Raw genomic sequence first — 23,801 nt, forward strand, 5'->3', positions numbered from 1 at the left:
TTCTCCACACTTGGCAAGGAATGGTTTTTGTAAATCAAGCTTACACACAGAAAAGAGGCACCCAAGCAAAACTTAAAGCTCAATTTACACATTTCCTCTTGAATATGGGGTAGATTTTCCATGGAAATTCATGTCTGTGATCAAGTTCAGATTTGATCTGAATTGATATAAGGTCTACAAATTTATTTTCACTTCTGCAAGAGCTGCATCTTTTTTGATACAACGTCACATTCCTGCTTGTCACAGAAGAAAGCATTAGGATGTCAAAATTAATTGTTTTAAGAAAGGAGCTTTAGAATACCTTTCTTAAGAGGAGAAAAAAATGATAAAAATAACTTCACAACAGGTCTCCATGAGTCTAATTCAGTTCCAGGTTCAGTATTTTGGATGACAACCTGAACAAAGAGGAGAGAAAGGAAAACTACACTTTGACATAATGGTTTTGTTAATAAGTGTCTATTAGTGGGCTACTTCAGTATGTAAAAATAATTTATAATGCTTTAATAGCATAAGCATTTCAATATATTGGGAGTAAGAGTTTTTTTCACATGTTCCACTAGCCATTTGTAAATATTTCTCTGTACATACCATTTCTTTGAGAACTTTCTCCACAGTTCCTTTGTCCTGAAGGTTGAAGACGAACCTGGATGCTGGGATACTGGCCAGGAGCCGGAGCTTGGCAGCGTTGCTAACCTCCTCAGCCACTCTGGTCATTCCCATTGTGAACAATACAATTCCTTGGTGTTTAGCGTCAGCTGTAGCTGCAAAAATATCTGGGTTTCTTGGATGGTCGACTCCATCGGTGAAGAGCACGGCTAGTTTCACACTACCTGGAGTCCCTTCAGTCATGTAGAGTTGTGTGAGGTTAGTAATAGCATAAGTTGTGTAGGTACCATGACCTATGTAGGTGATGGGAGCAATGTGAGATTTGAACGCTTCAGGACCTTTCCAGTTACGGAAAGTTTGTTCTATGAGAACAGTGCTGCTGTACTGGAGTAAGGCCATCCTCCAGCTAAGGGTCCGTCCAGAACTAAGCTGCAGACCTTTCATTCTGTCTACTGTTTCCAGGACAAATTTTTTCTGCTGTTCGTGATTATAATCCTTAGCACTCTCGGAGCTGTCCAGTAAAAAAGCAATTTCCAGAATGCAGTCTTCATCTAGAATAAATAGGTAGGAAGGTGAATGGAGTGTTTTCATACTAAATCTCCTTCTACCCTTACCTTTCTGTGTATTTTAGGCTTCAAAAGTAGGAGTTCAGCTGTGGAAATTTAAGAAAACATCTGTGATTCCAGGAGTGAGACCCTTGTGAAGGTAGAGCATATAGAGGCTGAGGAATTTGCTCCAGAGCAGATGCCCAAGGGAATAAGAATCTAAAGGTGAGGTAATGTCATGGAATGTGGAATGTTGCAGTGGTGTTTATGCATTCATTCTGTCCTTGTGCTGGGTAGCAGGATTGGGACTGGAAAGGTGGGAGTGATCTTACTCACAAAAACAAGTCTTATTGAATGAGACACTGGAATGTGATTTACAGAGATAGGTTTCTGTCCCTGACACTCACATACAGTGACATAAAAAATTCCAAGAGCAGGATCTGCACCAGTGTACGTCGGAGAATAATAATTTTCTGAACTACTGATGTATTACTCTGATAGAAATGCAGTTGCAAAAGAAACAGTTAAAATAACATGCTACCAGCCATATTAAAAAACAAAACAAAGCAAAACCAAGTAATCTCCTCTTATAAAATACACAAAAGGGGAGGGAGAGGAAAAGAGCAAAAAGATCGAAGTGCAAAAATCAAGTGAAAACCTACAATGAGGTGAGTCTGGCTGATTATAACTAGTATCCTAGAGGGCGAGTTAGCCACATAGTCCTGAGTAAATGAATCATGGAAAAGAACAATACCTATTTTAAAATGATAATACTCACCTTGATCACTTGGGCTGGGATATCTTTCTACAGTATTTGACAGAATGTGTTTAGGTTTGGGTCTTCTCAGTCCATAACTTTTTTCTTCCCTGAGATTTTCTGCTAAAAATTGATGTTGTTCAAGTACCCACAAAAGCCACCAGAGTCCGAAGAACATCATTTGTTTGGTTTCTGTTTCCTAAACAACATAAATAATAATACAGTAGTAGTTCAGCAGTACACAGACAATAAAAAGTTCAGTTTTGCTTTGACAAGTTGCTTAATAGGCTCTTTTTTCCAATATTCCCTAAGAATGAGCTGGGTTTTATTTTCTTTAGGTAAGAGCTTCTCCAAAATATGTCATAAATAATAAGCAGAGACATGTTGAAGTGATTTTCAGGCATAGTGCATATAGTTAGAGCACTTGAGAGACAGACATTTCACATACATGCTTCAGTTCTTTTCTCTCGTGCTGCCCAGTAGCATTTATAAAACTAGCATTTCTCAAAAACCATAGCTTTGGCTGTGCCCCTGTGCATGCCGAGTGAATCCCAAGTGAACTTCACAGGGGTGTTTTTTGAACTTGCTGTGCCCAGGGTTGGCACAGAAAGGAGAAGGAAGAACAGAAGCAGACTCAAGTTTTTCCATTCTCTCTACTCAAGAACCCTCTACCACTGAGGGTCTCAGCTGTCCTACAGAGGAACAGTGATGGTCTGAGGTTGCTGTCCAGACATGAACGTACTACTGTGCAACCCTGGGGCCACAGCGTGCTAAGCCCAGGATTAAGAGCTACCTATAAACAGGACTTCTTTCTTCTGCAGGGACTGAGCTGTTTGTCCTGGGCTCTCCAGCATACCCAGAGCTCACAGACTGCTCAGGGCTGCTAAGTCAGTGCTGCCTCACTGACATCTCCCTGCAAGCTCTTCCAGGTCGGTGCAGCACATAGCAAAAAGGCAGCTCAGTGTCAAGAATAAACCTGCCAGGACCTGAGCACCTAAGAAAAGTCCCTAGCACAGCTCGGTCTGCAGGGCTTTTCGTTTCCTTCTGGTTAGGGCAGGATTTGTGGTGCCCATGGACACAGAGAACACAGGGGTCCTTACCTTGATGCTCCTTACCAAGAGGCTCTGCAGAGATGCAGGATGCTGCCCTCAGCTTGCTGGCAGCAGCGCTGTCCTGCCTGTGCTGGGTGCTCTGTGAGGAAAGGAGGGAGAAGTAGGGTTGGAAGCTCCTGTGAGAACTGGTGTCATTTGTAAGGAGGGGCCAGTAAAGGCAAGGAGAAAGGGGAGTCACAGGAATTCTCACTCCCCCTTCTAGGCACCCACCCACACCTCTCCAGGCTATGCATATGTATCCCTGGTTTACACCCCACACCCCTCCTTCTCCTTCTTCCTCCCCCCCGCCATTTCCTCATACAGGTTTTCATGCATACCTGCACATGTATGGACGAGGACTGTTCGCACCCCAACATGCTTCCCTACCCACTAGCCTACTGACATTCACTCTTTTCTCCCACCACCGCCGCACACCTTTCCCTCCCATACTTCTGTGCATCTGTCATGCTTTGGCAAAGCAGCTTTTGATACCAGGTGTTGTGTTTTCAGCATCATCACAGTGGTCCATGCCACCTTCAGACCTATGTGAATCTCCTTATAAAGAGGGATTCCTGTCACTGCTGTAATAGAAAGATTTGTAATGTCCCATGGGCTGGGCCAAGTGAAATGTGAGTGAGATTACCCAGCATGACAAAACCAAAAAGACAGACCAGTTAGAAAGCTGTACAGTTTCTCCAGGCTTGTATGCCACACCTGTCCTTCCAAAAAGTCTAATAGAGACCAAGGACTGTGACACACAGTATGGTCCTCTGTAAAACTAAGCTAGGTGGCTGTGGATCCTGAAGACTTCTACCAGTGATTGCAGCTTGTCACCCAATTCTTCAAATATCATCAGAAAGCTTTTGTTACAAATAAGTGTACTAAACAAGTAATTCTCCACAGAAATACTTTTTTTGTGTGTCTTGTGGATGCATAATTTTCCACCTTCATGCACACAAAGAGGACCCAGCACTAACCAGAGTCTTCCTTTCCTTTTTAAGAGTTCACCAGCTCAGCCGACATTCTGACAGTCACAAGCAGAGGCTAAGGGGATTTCCCTTGCTTCTACTCACACATTTTGATTTTGGTTTAAGTAAGAAATTAAAACAACAATTTTATGCCCTTTAGGGAATACAAATAATATGGTGTTTAACTGAAATAGATATAATAAATGTCACATAGCCCTTAAATCTTACTGAGAAAAAAAAAATCTAATTCTAGCAAGAAAAAGCATGTTAACTATGGTTGGGATTGTGTGCCTCTCACAAGCAAAACATTGTCATTCTTTCATTTTCACTGCTAATTCCTACCTTAAATCGTAGCTGGCAAATAACTTCTTAATTAAATAACTATTCTGCTTGTATGTTTTGTAGCAAGTTCTTGGCTTCAGGATATTTCCTTTTATTTATGAATGATGTTCACCCTGAGGACAATTTTTTCTTTTTCTTTTTTTCTTTTTATTTTTGGCCAGGTGCAACTTTAAAAGCTTAGTGGGGCCTCCATATTTTATAACTAGTTGTATAGGATACATGGCATTATCCTGTCCAGAATTCTAGGTATGTAATTTACTATATAGTACACTTCTTGACTTGTCTTTTGAAGTTATATATTCTCAATACCTGCGCTATTCTTGTGGTGATGTTCTATCAAAACTTAAATAATGCCAATGTAAACTATGTGGGCATTGATGCACGTGAGATAACTGTTAGAACCAAAAATGAACAGTAAGCTTTTTTGCATCATATACTACAAATTCTAACAGGTTTAACATTTACCAATTTGACATTTTCATGGCATGACACCAAAAATATTTTCAAAATAAGATAATTGTCTTAAAAGCTATGATTAGGAACATTCATGCTGTCATTTCGATGTTATAAATTTATTGCTAGAATTTTATGAGCATACAGTTCAGTATTTTTGGAAAGATGAAAGTTACATATTTTATCTTGAAGAACTTAGACATTAGATGCTTCAGCATGCAATTAATTATATTTCTATTCACCAACATGATTTGACCTCTTTTTTTTTTTTTTTTTTGAGATGGCATTATAGGTTTGCATACTTAGTTGACTGAATTGGGCCTAGCTACCTCAGCTCACAAAAACTTCCAGCAAAATGACAGTAGCTGGCACTAGGATTGTTAATCTTTTCAGGACTCAAAATAAATGAATATAAAGGCTACTTTACAGTTGCATCAACTGAAGCTGAACTCACATATATTTTTGCTGCATATTCAGATCTTTGGATTTTTTCCATAACTGTTTGAAATCCAAGACTAGTCACCTCTTTGATCTTAGTATTTCAATCTGGGAAATGAAGCATAACCATTTTTTCAAAGAATAGAGAAGTATAGAAGAGCTATTTAAAAACAGCTAAATAGGCTATATTAAATCAAAAGAAATTCCTTATAATTTTAGAGCCACGATAAAAGACATAATGAGGAAAGATACACTCTTTCCGCAAGTGAGTATATTTAAACACTATCAAGAAGGGAAACCAAAGTGATATTATGCCTACTTTTGTCTGCCATTACCATTGTGGTGACAGCTTCAGGGCTCCATGAGATTGCGTGGTCATTTTGAAGGGACACTGAATGAAGAGCTGGGGCTAAGAGATGCCAGTTGATGTGTATAGCGTGGCCTCTTGCACCAGCAACAGTCCTCACTGTCACTTCCAATGGACAGAAGTAGCAGCAAGCTTGACTCTTCCAGACTTCTTACCTGGCTCTATCTCCTCCATCTGTTCCTCCTCCCTGTAAGCAGGTATGGCTCTTACAGCCTTGTCTAGCTCTACTGTGACCAATTAATCCACTGGTCAGCAAAATCCAGAACATTTTTGAGAAAGCCTGTGTCATTTCTGTTAAGCTAGACTAGCTAATGTCTTCTACCATGGTGTCACATCACTAAAATGTGACATTGTGACATTGCCCTGACTCATCCTTCTTCAGCTGTCAACAGGCCTGCAACAGCACTGGAGACAGAAGTACTCATGAGCCAACATAGTTAGCAAAATACCATCTGAGTATTTCCGTACACTAACAGAATATTCAACCAACAGGAAGGCTACTTTTTGAGAGCAACACTAAGCAGACAGAATGTTCCCTTTTTTCCTCTGCTCTGATAGTAGTTTTTTGTCAAGAGCTTGACACCATGCTTCTGAAATGTATTTCCACCTTTTTGCCACTTCAGTGTGAATAATACACGTCTTGTCTGCTGTGACCTGTTAAAAATATGCACATTTCACACAGTCTTCTTCTAGTGTTTCATGGCCTCAAGATAGTCTTGACCATTTAACCTCTGTATCATGCTGTAGTGGAATTCCAAGAGTATTTATTTCATTGTATTTGACATGTAAGTACATGACCACTGTGTTGAGGAAAAAAAAACACAACAAAAAACCACAGAAACGTACCTGACTTGAACTAGTAAAATAACAAAAGGATATCATTTACAAAACATTTTATTGTGAATATTTTTGTAAAAAATATAAAAATATTTACAATATTTTGAATTGTTATTAAATATCAAGGTTATAAAAAATGTAGTTCACAGTCCTGTAAGTTGTATCACAAGCATGAATTTTAAGAAAAATAGTTCAAAAGTTCAAATATTCAGAATAATTGAAAAAGAAAATTAGAAAAAAAAATCAAAACTAACTTCACTGAAGGTTGTATCTGAAGAAAGATAAAATGGATGCCGCTGTTTTTCCTTCTAATTGCAAAATGTGTTTTAGTGAATTTGACAGCTCAACATTCGGGTTGAGTACATTATGTCATGACAAATTGAGTTGAAGTTGCCAACTGTTGTGGCTGCAGTTTAAGAAAAATAATTTGGACATATATTTGTGACAAAAGCTGTTTTTTCTCTATGAAAAATTATGTCTTCATGGCAGAGCTGTATAAAAACCTATTATGAAATCCTGGCATATGTGAAGGTAGTGGCAGAACTATTGATTCCAGTGAATCCAGGATTTATCTTTGCTTTTTGGTACAAATATCGAACATCAAGCATGAAAGAGCTGAGCAAGTAGGCTGTATTGTGTTTTCATCTAAACTCATCATAGAAAATGCTGTAAGCAATGTTTTTTGATGTCAAGGAGTTACTCTCTGTGTAGCTCACAACAAATTCTAACGACTCTTTGGGACCAGTCTGGTAAACACGGCCTTTTCTTTTACATGGTATGAATTTCTCTCCCCATTTCTTCTTTCTTTTAATATATCTGTTCTGCAGTTTTTCAGGAGGTGCAACCGGGAAGTGTACAATTGTAATGAGGCATAAAAGGAGGGAGGGTCTTCAGTACTTTCCCATTTGGTCTTTGTATATTATTGTCAAAAGCTTACTATGAGCATAACCTGTGTGTAATATTAACGTTATCATTGTTTTGAAATTTTCTAAGAGATATTTTCCACCTTACAGCCTGACTAAGTAAATACACATATATGTAAGCAAGTTATTTTCAAAATTTGTGGCATTCAGCCTAACAAAGCAATGAAAGAATATACATAAAACAGTATCAATAGATTTTTAACATACTGAATATTAAATACTCTTAAAATGGAAACTAAATGAAATCTTAAAATATTTGATTTTCTATGTCAGTACCAATGAAAAAGTACTTAAACAAGTAATTATGCTGGATTTGCTGTTGCATTTGTTACTTTTAAAATACACTTTGCACAAATATTTTCTTCCACCTGCCTTATATTCAACAGCATGATACCTGTAGCTAGCAATAATAAAGTCTTTTACACTATTCCTTTTTTAATGCAGTAATTACATTTTTTGGGGGGGTGTGGAACACTCTCTGTTTTCATAGAGTTGCAGTAAAAAAGCAACTGTTTTAATCACACTTACCACATTTAGAGAACACATAGTATGGCAATTGGAAAAATAATTACTCCACTGGAAAAATGCTTAGCAAGTTAAAGCATGTTGCTGTACATAGAGTATGTTGCAAATGAAAGTGATAAAGAGTTGGCAGAAAAAGGCAAGTTCTGTACACTTCCAAAGCTGGAATCCTTTTAGCATTGGGAATAGGTTTCATCTTTCAGATAGGTGATTATCTATAGTGTTACAAGAAGACAAATATTTATCTTACTGCCCTTATTGCCAATATAACCCTAAACTTGCATAAATGCCAGAATTTGCATCTTTGGACCTATGGCTTTTATTTAAAGGTATTTACAAACATATGTATCAGACCCTCTGCACCCCTTGCAGCAGTCTTGTGGGCCCAGCAGCCCTCTCAGCCACCAGTGTGCTTTGTGGTCCCACTCTCCACCAGCCCTACCTGCTTGCACATCCCCTTGTTACCCTTCATGAGGTATTGACCCATTTCTGCTGTCTGTTGGGGTCCCCAGCTAGCAGTAGAAGCCCCAGACTACGTGTTAACCTGTATCAGTATGCTGGGAAGTATCATTTGCAGTCCTACCCATGGATTGCTAGAGGCTAGGGCCTACCCTGCTACTTCCATGCTGGTAGCTAGACCCAAGTGGCAACGAGTTTTAAAATCAAAGCCTGATTGCCTGCTGCTGACCAAGCAGAGTCTAAGCACATCTGGAACTGCTGAAGCACCTGTGCATACCCATGGTTCATCTAGTGAGGGCTCCTCTCAGCTGTGAGGTTCTCTCAGGCTCAGGAGGCAGAAGGCCCTGTAACCTGAGGGGAAGGTGTTCTTAGGAGGAGAGATAAACTGTGTGGGGGACAAAATGGCTTTTTGTAGTTGGGATTTGGTTATTACTGCAGAGTTAACTTGATAAGTTGTGTAAGTAACTGACAGGGCTATAAGATCCTCAGCAGGAGTGAAGGAATACAATCAGCAATGTGAAACTGAGGGAGGCTGGCAGACAAGTAAGTAAATGTTTTAAAATATTAACAAAAGAGCTGTAATACTGTGTATGCAAGTGTAGCAATGATTTTTGAAGTGAAGAAAGATTTTTTTTTTTTTTTTTTTTGAATAAGACTAGACCTACTGGAAAATGCAAATAGATCTCTTTAAACAGCTACCAGCTTACATGTATTTATGCTGTAATCTTTGGAATCTAGCCTAGCAAAAACCTGAGTAGACCTCTGTTTCTGGATCTGAGGACTATTGTAGGTACCAATATATTAATGATGATGGGGTTTGTGTTAAAGATATTCTTATTTTCAGTAAGATTTTTTTTTTAATTTATATTTGTTAGGTTTGCAGTTATCAATGCTAAAGCTCTTGAATTTGAATAAATGTATTGAGCAAGTTGTAAATTTGTTAGTACCATACACTTAAGAAAATATTGGTAAGGCTCTTCCTTGTGGTAAAACAATATATCCTCTTTGTCTAACAATACATAAAAACATGAAAACATTGGTTTAAGTGAAATTTAATAATGGGGTATTGTGATTTTACCAGTACTTAAGCCAAATCTGTGTTGTATGCAAACACAACTGCAAGAAAAAGAAATCTTATATTCATCTTCTGTTTCATGATTAGAAATACAAGATACTAAGATGTGTGAAGGTTAGTATGGCTTCAGATACTCTACTTGCGATGTGAACCATAAATAGTTAAGGTCAACTGTAGTCTGAACAGTATTTACAAAACTCATTGCCTTGCCTCATAGTGAAACTCTGCTGCTTTATCTTTGAAGTGTAGAGGTAGGGGAAAAAAAAAAAAACTTCTCATTTTTTCTAAGTACTTTCTTAGACATTCTTTGTGCAAATATGTAGAGCATCACTCTGAGAGGAATTTTGCCCCAATTCAGGCTGTGGGAGGTCTTGTTGAATACTGAAAGAGGAGAGTAGGATGTTTCTGTTTTCCAAAGCTGTTTAGGGATTAGTAGGAGAGCAGTTACAAGGTACCTTGAAAATATCAATCATTTGTATTCTTATGGAAGATTGGGAATGTTTGGCTACTGAGTAAAATGGTCTGGAGGTTCAAAATTATCTTGGATATGTTTGCATGTAATCACTAAATGAATGTGGAATAGTGGTAAGAAGCTTTCAGCTGTGCGTGTTAATCCAAGAATAGGAAGGACAAAAGAAACACCTTTGAGAACACTTCTGCTTTAATGAGCTCATAGTTACGTGGCCTTGCACCTTTCCAGGTGTATGTGCTTCTGGCTAATAGCCCCTCTCCTGTAGCTTATCAGTCACGGATGGCTACAGACATGTGCTCAGTGCAGGAAAGAACAGCTTCTATGTATAAAGGATCTGTTAAACCTCTGCTGGTAGTAGTAGCAAGCTTCTTATTCAGTTTATGTAAAGCAAAAGTAATGTTTTGCCCCAGATGCAGGTGGTATGGACACTGAGCTGTAGATTCCTGTCTGCTGTGATTGCTAGTATTTTATAGATCTGTGCATTAGGTGCTTCTTTGCTCCTTTTAAGGAACAATAGAAAAAAATTCTGTCAAGAATTACTGGTACTCTGAAAGACTTGCTTTGAAGTGGTCTGTGTTTCAGTAGATGATCTGACAGACTTGGCCGCAGCTATTATGCAAACAGATAGGTGCTACTGCAATATTATCCTGTGCTACTGGTGAACAAGGCATCTTTTCAATGATAGCTCAACGATAGATCTTGCATTATAAATCATGGGCCCTAATACTATAAGCTCAGAATAATATCACGTGGCTTGTGCTATAAAGATATTTCTCTTGGTAACCTGCTGTTTGTGCCCTTTCTACATTCCCCTGTTACTAAAGCTAAAATAGATCAAGTAGCTGACATTTTGTAATCTGCCCCATGTGCAGCACTGATACACCATCTCATTTTTTTTATATATATGGTTTTGAGAGAGGATTTAATTTGTATTATCTCCTCCAAATAAGATTACAAATTGTTTCAAGACATTGTTGCTATTCTTGAAATGGATATACTGTGGAAGAGACTCAAAATTGACAGGCTTTGGTCTCAGATTTTTCAGTCTTTAAGTTTTTACTGGTTATGATGGTAAACACAGTGCCTCAGAAATAAATGATTCTCAGTATTTTAGCTGATGAAACAATCCACCAGTCATGTTGTGCTGGATAAAGCATGTCTTTGGACTGAGGCTACTGTCTTGCATTTCAGTTAAGAACCTTATTCTGTTAGTCTGGTACATGCTACCTTAGGGCTAGAATGCATTTGCTACTCTACTAATAGTGTTAGTGAAATGAGAACTACTTCTCACAATAGCCTAGTGATATTTGCATCACTCTGCCATATTTAATTGACCATATTGAAAGGTTATGCTGCTAAGGATTTACCAAAGATAGGGTGTATGCTAAGGAAGGCACTTACTACTGGTATTTCAAAAACCCAGCCATATCATCATTGGATGAGCAGAAACCTTAATTTTATGTAGTTATATATATCAAGACGCCATGCTTGAACAAAATCATAATAGCTGGTGTCTTTGAGGGAAAATAAGTTGTCTTTTTATATTAGAAGTATCTCTGAAATTGCTGTATCTTACTGATCTTCAAATTGAATGATATTCCTACAGTCAAAACAGACTTGTCTATTACAGTATTGATGATTGTGAAATAGATGAAGCAAGTGATGTAGAAAGTAAACTCATTTTTTTCCCTGTATGGTGATTGTGCTACCTGTGTTCTATATTCTGTTTCCACAAAAAAATTACTTGCCTTGGTGTTGGATCAAAATTCAATAGCTAGAACCTGTCAGTTAATGCTGCATCAAGTGAAATCAGTCACTAATACATGAATCTAATACCATGTTTACAATTTTTTTTATAATCCTTATAAAAAGGATTGCTTGGAAATGATAGAAAATAAACGTCCATTTCTGAAGTAGTTAACCTACTGCAGTGCTTTAACATCAAAACATCTCTCTTTCTGTTACAAGTATTATTATATATTTACCATGCTAAGTAGAGAGGTGTGACTAGATTCTCTAGATTTTTTTTAAGCCTATATGGTGTTATGCAATACTACACATATGCACTTAATGTTTGACTTCTTAGATGTTTTTAAGAAAACAAGTTTTCAGCTGATTTACTTTATACTTTGTAGATAAAACAATTGAAGATTTTCAAGTGGTTTACAGAAGAAAAGGTTGAAGGTCTGGAATGGAATCTCAGTATGGAATCTCTCGTTTTAAAAATCAGTTAGCTATGCGAGAAGAAAATCAGTTAAAAGATATGGCCACTGGGTGTCAGTCTTGACTTGAGCATGAAAGAATGAAAGGTTGTGGGCCGTGCTGATTGCAGATGCTTGGTTTGAGATGGCTGACTGAGCAATACCAAGACTTACATACTTGTTTCGAAAACTCTAGGAAATTGATCTGTCATATACAAGTAAAAGTGCTGTGACTATAGCCACTCTAGTTCCAGAAAGCAATCCAAACATATAATGAGGTGGCTTTATTGCTTTGTTGTCAGATTGAATGCTGTGTTTGGGCATTGCGCTTTACCTGTGGATCAGAAAGAATCAGAAATAGTTCCTCTTTCCTCCTCCCTGACTTGAGGAATGCTGTCATAAATCAGGGCTGAGCAAGTGCTGGTCTGAAATAAGAGTGGGCTTACACTTATTCTGTAATGGAGAGTGGGCTACTGGAAGTGTCCTTGCAGTACAGAGTAAGATCTGTTATGAACAGCATTTCCTGCTAGAATGAATGAGATACAGGCTTTTTGAGTTGGCCTGGCCTGATTAGTATATTTACTGTGCTATGCTTGCACTTTTTCTTTATATAAGAATTTGGTCTTTTTTATGGTTAATGTCATGTGATGACATTATGATGGACTTTATCATTATGATAATGATGGACTTTCAACCTTCTCCTATACAAACTACTTGAAAAGATTCTATTGTTCTGTTGCACAGAAAAAAATGAAGTGTTTTTTGTTTGTTTGTTTCATGATAGCATTTCTACACTCTCTTCCCAAACATATTTTTAATTGAGCTTTGGATATTGTGTATGCAATAAATGTCTAAGGCTATATTACATTTATTTATACTTATATATCCACCTGACAAACAAGAAGATAAAATTACTTCAGGGGACCACAAAAATTAGTAAATGAGCTTTGTGCCCATCTCTGTTTGTGAATGGGGTTAGACTACTACTATTCAGCTGAAATTAAAATGCTGATTCAAAATACTCCATAATGTTTTCATGGTTAGAATAGATTCTGTTCCGAATCATCTCAAAGTATGAAGACTTTCAGGAAAAGTATAGTGAAATTCAAGGGAAAACAAACAGATGTAATACTAGTTAAGAAAAATTGTTCATTTTGGAAAGTTTCTGAAATTAAATTACAAGGTCATATTTTTTGGTTTTCTGGAGATCCAAACATAGTCTAGCAGTTTGCTCCTTCCCCCACTTTTTTAATTGTCTGCATTAATTGCTTACACTTTCAAGAAGTTTTCTCATCCTGATCAAACTGCTTCTTAAGGGTGATGTGGTAATACTGACAAAGGTGATATAAGTGGGAAGGAATGTTTCTAAAAACTGAGAAAATTCCAAGTGCTGGATTCTTATATTCTTGATGCTGTACATTGAACTGAGATAACTTGAGGTATATGCTAGCTGAATATTAGAATGTCCAAGTACTTCCTGTGGGCAGAATCCTGAAGCATCTTCGTTGCATCTTTTATGTTCTATCTAAAGCAGTTAATTATGTAGACATGTCAGTTACAGATACATGTATTAGAAATAAATGATTATGTTGTAGAGCATACTTGACTGCTTCACGTTATTGCTAGAGGGCTGTGGGACAGAACTGCCCCAAATGTCTCAAAACACACCTCCATAAATTATGTAATGACAACTGCCACGTGCCTGTGAAGGTGGTTCTGTTCTGAGGTGATCTTCCTTTCTGTTCTGGAGGGGACTGGGAGAAGTTTCATGATACCTAAGGTTATTCTTTTCAGCATGCTCATGAAGCGTGACCTAGACTAAGCACCAGGCAGTTAAGCTTTTAGTGCCTGGTGTTTGTGGTGTAGCATAAAGAAGTGAAACCTGGACTTTGTTACCCCAAGAACCTCTTACGTATTGGTTTCGAAATTGGCTTGCTCTTTTTGGAAGCTCCTTAACATGGAGTCAGATGTGACAAAGAAAAATATGTAGCTGGTGTATGTCTTGGGCAGAGAACATTGGTGTGAAAGCTTTAGCTAGGAAAACAGGCTGCGGATGGAGTTAAAGCTGTAGTTAAAACTGCTGACCATGTGGCTGTTACTGTGGGTGAAGTGCCAGCTAAATCACTCTTTCATTCAACCATAATTGTAAGCGTCTGAGAAGCAACCAGTAGCTTGGTTCAGTGGCTCTTGCCATAGGTCCCCTGTATTCCTTTTGTTATGCTGCTGGTCTGTTTTATTGGCCTCGAGTAGAAGTTCTTAGCACATATATGTATTTGAAGTTCTACTGGGAGGATTTAAATAAAAGGGAAGTTGCCTGAGTAGCTGGTTCTGATCATTATGTATTACAAAGCATTCTATTGCATAGTTAGGACAGTTACTCTGCCAAATTAAAGCAGGAGGAATTTGCAAAGTTCATAAGGATTTTGATAAAAGATTCTTTTAAGTATTGAGCATTTCTTTCCTATAGTCTTTGCCATGTCAGGTATTTGGTCCATCTCAGCCCCATTGATAATGGTTGCTATCAAAAAGAAGATAAAGCCATGATGGAAGAAGTCCTTTGTCCAAGATTGAGATGTTAAGTGTACTGAATGCATTACTATTTTATTTGCTTAGTCATTCATGCCATAGGCCTTTCTGAGGAGACTCTTGCAGTCCACGTCTGTTTCCCGGGTCTGTTAAATGTCACCTCAGAGATCAGGAAAAATTTCTCCTCCTCCCCTTAAACCCTTTTAGCCAGGGGCAGCTGAAGTAAAGATTACTTCAAAGGCCAGGCATGGTTTTTCTGTTCTTACTGGGCATTGCCCTGGCAGTAGCCCTAATTTTCCTCTTACAGTTAAATGTTACAGCCATGCCTTGTACATGTCATATTTGTACATATCAGGAATATCTCTTGTAAAGATGCTGGAATTGCAGTAGCTTAAAACTGGTGTAGTAGAAAATGGAATAATTCCCCATGCACATTAAGAACTCTGAGGCAGAAAAGACATGTGACTCAATATCCCTTATCTTCAGCTAATTCCTTTCAGGAGTGCTTAGATAAGATTAAAAGAACCAGGCTTCCTTCCAAACATCTCTGCTTTTTCACCTGAAGAAATTTGCTGAGAAAGGAGCAGAGTCAGCTGCCAGCATGTCGCAATGCATGTTGAATTCAAAGAAAATAGGGCTCATTTCTGCAAATGTGCATGAGAAGGTGCTTTTTTTGAGGTTGCAGTTAAGTTGATAGAAAAGGTTCTGTTGACTCCTCTTTGTCATTAATTTCCAGTGGAAAATTATTTAAAACAAATAGCAACTCCAAACAACAATCTGAAAGGATTCTGCCAGGCAGTTTAAATAACCCAAGTTCGACAAACAATTTGAGCTGCAAAGTTAGGTAGTGTGAAAATGTAAATGCTAATGTTGCCCAAAAACTTTAACTCTTAACCTTCTTCAAGTGTATTTTTTTTTTTTTTTTTTAATCTTAGAGAAACAGGTGCCAGTAACAAAGACCTTTGCTTGTTTCACTGGTAGATGAGGAAATGCAGACACAAGGACAAAAATGACATTAAAAAGGCATATTTGATAATATTGTAAGGTAAAGCCACCAAACCAAGTATTTAGTGTAATCAATTTGTTTATAATGGTTTGCATTTATTTTTTTGAGCTCTCCATTCTGAGACCATGCAGTGAGTTATATAGGTGCTGCAAGAGTGATAGTGTGTGATGAAGTCCCCAGAATACTGAACTGCTTTGCACAGAGGACTGAATAAAGCCTACTGTAAACTTACATTGTGCTTCAACAGGCAGACATGCAAGTAAGGTATCAAAAAATGCAACGAAGGGAGTATTCCTGTAGGTGTTGAGACCAAGGCCAAAGATTCCTTTTATGAATCTGATATGAGAGTTTCTATGTTACAATGTTTTTAAACTGAACACAGTTGGGAGTATCCACAGTGCATGAGAGGCTGGAAGATACAGATTTTTTTTTTCTTCCCTTACTACTCTTCACAAATCACCTGAAATAACACCGTATTAGTTCTGTGCTCTTTTCAGTGTGATTTACTGGTATAATTAAACTTGTACGCTGAGTCAACATTGCGTTTAACTACTTCTGTTCTTCACAAACACAGAATGGATCAAATCCAATTAAGGTATCTTCAATAAAATTACATAAGATATACCTGTATTCCTGGGTTGTCTGTAGCCATGATGTGATGGTAAGGGCTGCTTATGAGTGTGTCTTGCCCTACAGCTGGGTGGGGGGATGCTGTAGAAGAGAGGCAGCAAGGAAAGGGGTGGGGGGGCAGGGAGTGGAGTGGAAGGACTCTGACTCCATTGTCCTGTGGGCCGTGTATGTTTTTCTAATACCGTGTGTTTCTGAGGCTACTTTTCTACTAGAGATTTGAAATCAGAATGAAATACCAGCATACTGACTTGGATTTTCCTGTTAATTTTCCTATTAATATTTATGTGCTTTTTTTAGACACTGTTAATATTTCTTTAAAATGTAGTATTGGCTTTTAAAATTTTGAAAGCAATAGATGGAATTTAAGTAGCTACCAATTGCTGTGATAGCAGACTGGGTTTATCACAACTCTGTGTAAGTAGGATGCAAACATCAGTTAATATATTACTGTGTTTTCCGGAGCTGGAGATAGTGTTTAAATGTTGTGTCTAGAATCTGTGCAAGTCCATACATAAAAATCCAAGTACATATTAATGTCTAGACTTCTTAACTGCACTGGACACCAGTATTTCCAGTATTTTTATTATTCAGGTTTTAGTGATAAAATTACTATGGGAGTAATGTTACATGCTTATTTGATAGTGGCACCCAAAAGACTAATGAGGATTAAGAGTTAATTGGATGGAACAGTGTAAAAATATGATTAGGCACTAAGATAATAAGTTTTAATGTAAAGCATTGCTTGAAATATCCTTATGTCCTCTGTACTTAGAAAAAGTGCAATGTGAACAGGGATAGTAGCAGATTCTTTTGCCTGAATTTGCAAATGACTCATGGAAAACTACCTTTTGTTACAGGGGGAAGAAAAGCATTCATCTCCATTCCTGAAATGTCTGAGAACACAAAATTCAATTGTATCCCTTTGGAAAATGGTCAGATGAGACAAGTTTTTTAAATCTAAAAATAACACTTCTATTTGGTATTCTAGTACGTGGGAAAGCCCTTATTCTTATATTTTTAACCATTAGCAGAATTCCAGAGAGAATGGTACTTTGAATAGCTTTCTTCTAATTTGACCCAATTATTATACTGTTTAAAACCTAAAGGTCAAACTTGAATGGAAAGCTGCCTCCAGATCCCTAGTCTTTCACTGTCTCAAACTCAGGATGCATGTGAGATGATGACAGGTGGCTTTAAAGTACCTTTTGCCCTTTCCTAATCCTGGTTTATGGGGATTTAAACATCACAGATATAGTAAGTAGTCAGCAAACTGCTCTATCTCATACATAGTTGCCCAGGGATCACTGGGAACTATGAAAATAAAGAGACTGTAGGACTGTAGTGTTTTACCTTCGTCTCCTTCTGGTATGCACTCTAGTTGTTGTTGGGAGCAGGATCTGCTCTGGTGACCTTAACCCATATTCAGTTTCTATGAGGTTTTGTTGTGGTAAGTTAGTTCAAACCAGCAGCTTCATCGTTGTTAGTCTGATTTTTTTTTTTTTTTTTTTTTTTTTTGTTATCCTGTACTGCAACTTGATCGATATGTGAGCTTACATAAAAAGTGTGTTGTACTATCTTAAGAGTAATAAGAACTACTGCACTTATTGACTACACTCTTTTTGTTTGCAGTACTGTTTTCTGTCTTTTCTAACCTCATCTTTAAAGAAGCAAATTCATGTCTGAAAGGAGACATTAGGAAAACAAGAAGGTATAGGGAAGGAATGAAAAGGAAATGACAGTTTAAAAGAACGTGATCCATACTGGGATAATGGAGGGAATAGCAATAGAATTAAGAAGAGCGGGATGTCCATTAAGAAAACAGTAAATGGCTCTTGGTACTGTAGGTCTACAAGTAAGATTTGGCTCTAATGTTCTCGTTCATCAAAAAAAGACCTTGGTGCAAAAACAGAAGAAGGCTGGCAGTAACACGTTATATAATTTCTTTTGAAATCTCTGCTGATTGTAGTAAATATTTCAGTATTTGAAATTATTGTAATCTGATGATAATTGGTCAAGTTGGGTGATAGTAAAACTTTGGAGCAGTTTCATGTATCTCAAATATGTGGTCTAAGTTTTATTGAAGCTCACTTACCTGAATTAATTTAATAGATGAAAAAGCTTCTCTAATGCTCTTGTATTACTAGATTCACGAGACTGGTCAAAACCTGTGCAAGATGGAATCAGCAGTGATTATTGGCAATAAGGTGCATAAAGGAGCAGCTAGGACAAACTCATATTACGCGGATGGCATGGGAAGCCTATGTTGATTGAGCATGTAAATATTTGTCTCAAATCTTTACTAGGTCTCTTTGCTGTGTATAAAGAGAGAGATCTCTATTTCGCTGGAAAAAGTAAACATGACTCAGCAGAGTTTCTCTTCCTTGGTCTTTACTTTACCTTTCCTTATCATCTTCTGTTTCCATTAGGATGATGATAGCTTTTAAAATGAGAACTTTACAATTCACATACATGTCTTTGCTCTTCAGATTGAATCCTTTTATTATGCTCAATAGGTAGGAAGTCTTGAAGACCCCTCAGAAACAAAAGCGAATAAAAATTTAGGAGACTGAAAGTTTGACTGGAAAAACTATTGATTACAATGTCTTGCTTCCATAAAGGACAGCTAGATAACAAGTTTCTAAAACTATACATACTCTTTTGTCATCTTTTCTTTAAAGATACCATATTTTCTTCTTGCAGTTGATCCAGTCATCTGATGTTTCATTTGAATAATGCCTTCAGGGATTCTGTATCAGGGTCACTGACTGCTGATGAATCTTAGCTGAGACTACTGAACTTTGAAGCTTTCCCTTATTAGTAAAATGGAGCCACAGTTTAACCTTATGTCCCCAATTTATTTATTTATTTTTCAATCCAGAAGAAAGAAAAAATAACTGTGACCTGTGGAAATAATCTGAACATTTTGGGAATTGAAAACATAGATGGTGGTACCTACTTGATCACCCATCAGCTTTTCACAGGTAGGTGGCAATAGTAATATATCAGGACTAATGAAACCCCTCTGCTTTTTTTTCTTCATTGTTCAATAATTAACTGGTTATCCAGCTTCATAATTCAAAGGTCTAAGGTTTGAGGCTTGTCCTCTTAATTATTTCTGGAGTTTTGACTACAACACTACAATATGAATAAAACATTACTTTCAGGTCAATATGAGGGTTCAAGCACATAGCCTTCAAATTAATGAAACAATGCTTCTGCTGTACCTAATCAGCCACAAAGGATTATGGGGACCTAGGGCATTTTCATTAGTATCTCTTAAAGTGTCTTGACAGAAAGTAATACAGCTCCAGTTTTTCTGGAAAAGTTAAACCTAAAGCAGTCTTTCACATGGAGCAAAAAGTTTTTAATATCTAGGAGAATGTGGTATCTAACCTCCTATCTGCTTGTAATGGCTCGTGACTCTGATATACAATAATGTTGTATCAATTGTTGACAATTGTTTATCTTCAAAAATAAATAAATCAAAAATAAATAATGAATCCACCTCTCCCTACCTCTAAAGCCATTTAAGATACCAATATGACACAGGTATGTTGCATAGCTCTGTTGGTATACATTTTTTTTCAACCTCAAACTATTTCCAACTTGTAAACTACTGTTCCAGTGGAAATGTAAGCACAGTGTAAAGAATGTGTTTCAATAATTCTATGAAAATTCAATTTCTTGACTGTGCCCTTCACCTTATGGTATAGTGCAGCTGCCCTAGAAACTCCAAGTGTTACAGATCCAAAACTTCTTAAGCTAAGCACCAGAGAAGTATTTTTAATTTAAGATCTTATCCTGAATAATGTGGATCCCCAGTTGTCAAAACAGTAAAACAGTAGGAGGTATCTTTTACTGTCTCCTAATCAGGAAAAAAACTTAAATTCTGCAACTGTGGATTATACAATAATAAATTCAGTATGCCAGAACAAGCACCAAGAAGGAGGAATTCAGTTAGATATCTTGCAAAATACAAAACACACCATTAAGCTGGTTTTGATGGTCAACTTTCACCTCAATTCTCTCTTCTGTTAAGTGGTTATAAAAAAATGACATTGCATGCTTGCTTGCTGGTAGTTTAAGTGGCTGTAGCTTCTCCAGACACAGAGTTTGCTAGTTCCTTGTGGATTATAAGGTAGTCTGATGAGATGTTGGCATAAACGGTGAAATTGGTTTGACTGTTGTCTCCTGCCATTTGCAGCTCACTCCTGCATCTGTGGAACTGTGCTGTAAGGCAGGCACAGCAGTTGCCTCTCTCTTGAGGACCTGAATAACTGAGGGGACAAAAGGGAGAGTGAATTGCAATGCTGAAGCTCAGAGGGAAGATGGATAAAGGGGGAAGGGTGGACTTCTCAAGCCAGTTACCTTGCTTGCCAAAGTCTGTGTTCACTGAACTGTCCTATATCTCGTTCCTGTGAACAAGTCCCCCAAGGAGGAGAGAGGTGTTTTTTTAAATTATTGTAATCCTTTTGACCTTATGCATTCATGAGTTCGGTCTCTTCTTGTCAAAGTGGTTTTGCAGGTTGGCTGAATCAGGTAGTATTTTCAAAGCAAGTGATTTGAGTATTGTTCCTCTGCAATCAGCTAAGAATTGCTAAAAATGTATCTATTATCTTAAGCTATTGTTTTCTTCATATTTTTCCATTTAATAGAACAAAAAATACTTGTACTGTAAGTACATAAGTATACAACTCAGTGGTTGGTATGCACAGAGTGTTTCATGGTAGCTGTGTTTTGGTCATACACTAAATAACTTTGTTCTCAGATTTTCATAAGCCTATTGCTGTCTTTTTCAATGAACACAAAACTTGTTCACAAAATTCATGGGGTAAACTATATTTTCAGCTTTTCTATTAAACTGGCAATGGTTAATCTCTGGCTCTCTGAAATAAACACCAAAACTGTGAGAATCTATCACCTGCACCCCCTGTACTGCTAAACCATGTTCTCTTTTACTTAGTGTTCTTTCTGTCATTCTGGCCTGAAATTCTAATTAATATACTACTAATCTGAAGGAGTATTATTTACCTTTTCTCAGATGCTTTTGATGGACTGCCCTTGTGATCTGTGGAGCATTTGATCCTGGCTGTTGGAGAAACAGCACATAACAATTCTTAACATGTGATAATTCCACCTTAGAAGAACTTCATCCTGAACACTCCTGAGATCTGCTATTAATAGGGATGTATGGCAAAGAAAATCAATAACATAAGATATTGACACACCATTTCACAGTTGATACTGTTGCCTATTTGATAATTAAGTTTTTGATCCAACTCTGGGAAGTGAAAATAAAAGTAATTTGTAGGACAGTCTAGCTTGAATGGTATATTAAGAAATAGTAATCTTACCTCTTACTAGGTTCACTCTGTCATCTCTTATAATATCACATCTGCATTTACTTGTAAAAATTGCTGTGGTGGATGGTATACTGTTTTCTCTTCCTGCCTTCCATACTATGTATTTTTTTTTTGGAGAAGAATACTAATTTCCTTTTGGATTTTTGTAGTTCTCATCTATAAAGTGGTTGAGAGATTCATCTAGTTTTATATGTAGGAAACTAATGCACAGAAGAATTTTGGTTAAAAAAATCCTTTGATTTTTTGGGTACCTAAATTAAGACATCCAGGACTCAGTTTTGGAAAACTTGGTACTACGGATTAAAAGTACAGCTCCCATGAACTTTGTTCACAGCAATGAGCACTTGGAAGTTTTCTTAAACAGGCCCAGGTGTCTCAAATCGGAAAATGAATGCTTCAGAAGTTTTAAGTGACTTATATAGAAGGACTATTGCCTAGGTAGAGCTAGAGTATTATTCTCCGCTGTGCTAAATGTCCTTCCTTCTTTTTTGTTGCATTTCCTGTATGTACTTACATTTCTGCAATAAATGAGTCAGAATATCTCCTTTGGTACTTTGTCCTTATCGATTACCACACCTGCTGGAATGTCAAATGAGGTAGCATCCTAAGGAAAACAGCATGTCCAGGCTTCAGAAATGATGATACTTTGGCTTTTATTTTGAGCCACGAAATTTTTCTAGGCATTTTTCTCCTTTATGGAATACCGTGCTGAGATGTATAACCTTGTATTATCATACAGAACACTTAAATGTGGGAAAATATAATATTTGCATTGTTTGTGTCTTATACACAACTACAGTGAAACGCAGGATATATATTCACTGAGTAATTATTTTCTACCATATGAACGCTCTAGGGAAATCATCAAGAAGACAAGGATTCCAGTCTTGATTTTTCTCAGCATAGCTCAATCTGCTCTTGTAAAGGATCTTCAGAGTTACTCCATCCTACCCTATTTCCCTTGAGAGCATCCCAACAGGTTTTTAGAGCATAAGTTATTTGGAAATGCCTCTTTACTTCTAGTCCTTCTCAAGTACAATTTCCTGTGTTACTTTCTTGCAGGGTTCAGACCGGGTGCTGAGCAGTTGAGCTTGAACAAAAATAAAGAGTTCTGTTCCTCAGAGATGAAGAGCCAAAGAAGTCTACTTGCAGTAAGGCAGGTACCAAGAACTTTTCTAATTAGGGGTACAGCCAGGGACAAAGCATACTTGCCTTTCTTTTGTAATTGTTTCCAGGATGGGGCACAGGGACTTGGAGGCTGAACCAGACAGTCCCAAATGAAGGGGGGAGAAGAGGATTGGGACTTGTTTAGTCCTTCTCCATTTCCTTCCACCTTTCACATAAAGAAGCCTCAACTCCATACTGTTATTGTTAAAATCAATCACAGGCCCAATGCTGCAGGGATAAAAATGAGGGTGTTGGGAAGTTTATTTTGTCATGGTCTTTGCTAGTCTCACTTGTTCAGTGGCAGTTACCAAAAAGACTCACAGTTCCCATGCACTGCTTTTTGTTCCAGGTTGCAGTAATATAATTCCAGGTTGAAAAAGAAGTTGTAATATGTTACTTACCAGGACACCTTGAGGAAACTTCTTGCCATGGCGCCACCTGCATTGTGCAATCCTTACTTTATGGGTTCTGTTTTGGCTGATTCACATCTCCTGGGTTTAATGTTTCTTGTGTTCATGTGGGCTAGGGATCCACCTTTGATCCAACATGTCTGTCTTCTGGAAATCTGTGCTCTACTGATAAGTACTCATTAGATGCTTGAGAACAACATCAAGCGAGGTCATCTTTTTGTTACTGTTAAATTGGTTTGTTGTTGTTTTTGTTTGCTTGTTTTTCTGGAAAATATCTGCCTGGAAAATAACTGCCATTATTTTAGGTATTGTGAAATGTGATATGGCTTATATCAGGAACTTGAGTTCAAGTGCTGTTTTGTGCTTTTCTGTTAAATTAACATGACACTTTAAATTGTAGAACAGTGGAGATGGATGAAATCTGAACAATGAACTTGCTGCTGTTGGATTGTTACACAGGTAGAGACCGAGTCATTTTTAGTTTATATTTGTATGACTTGTCATACCAGTGCTCTCAAAAAAAAAAAAAAAAAAAAAAAAAAAAAATGGCTGCAGGAAGCCTCGCTTTAGTATGACTAAACAAAAATAATAAAAGAGCTTGCCATGCTAAAGGCTTAGGATTTGGTGATGAAATTGGAAATAC

At 37.4% G+C, this 23,801-nt stretch overlaps 1 protein-coding gene across 1 annotated transcript in view; it reads right to left on the reverse strand.

Annotated features, from left to right (window-relative positions):
* The window catches only part of LOC309879355 (uncharacterized protein), a gene marked incomplete at its 5' end in the record, with an annotated part of 32,899 nt that extends 30,813 nt beyond the window's left edge, over window positions 1–2,086 (reverse strand). Inside the window, 2 exons of the mRNA XM_082762956.1 lie at window positions 589–1,157; window positions 1,930–2,086. Coding sequence (XP_082619082.1) covers window positions 589–1,157; window positions 1,930–2,086 — 726 coding nt within the window. The remainder of the gene's footprint in view (window positions 1–588; window positions 1,158–1,929) is intronic.
* Between the last annotated feature and the right edge of the window lie 21,715 nt (window positions 2,087–23,801).

This window comes from Aythya marila (assembly GCF_965140915.1).
Source record: "Aythya marila genome assembly, chromosome: 6".
In the NCBI taxonomy this organism is placed as follows: Eukaryota; Metazoa; Chordata; class Aves; order Anseriformes; family Anatidae; genus Aythya; species Aythya marila.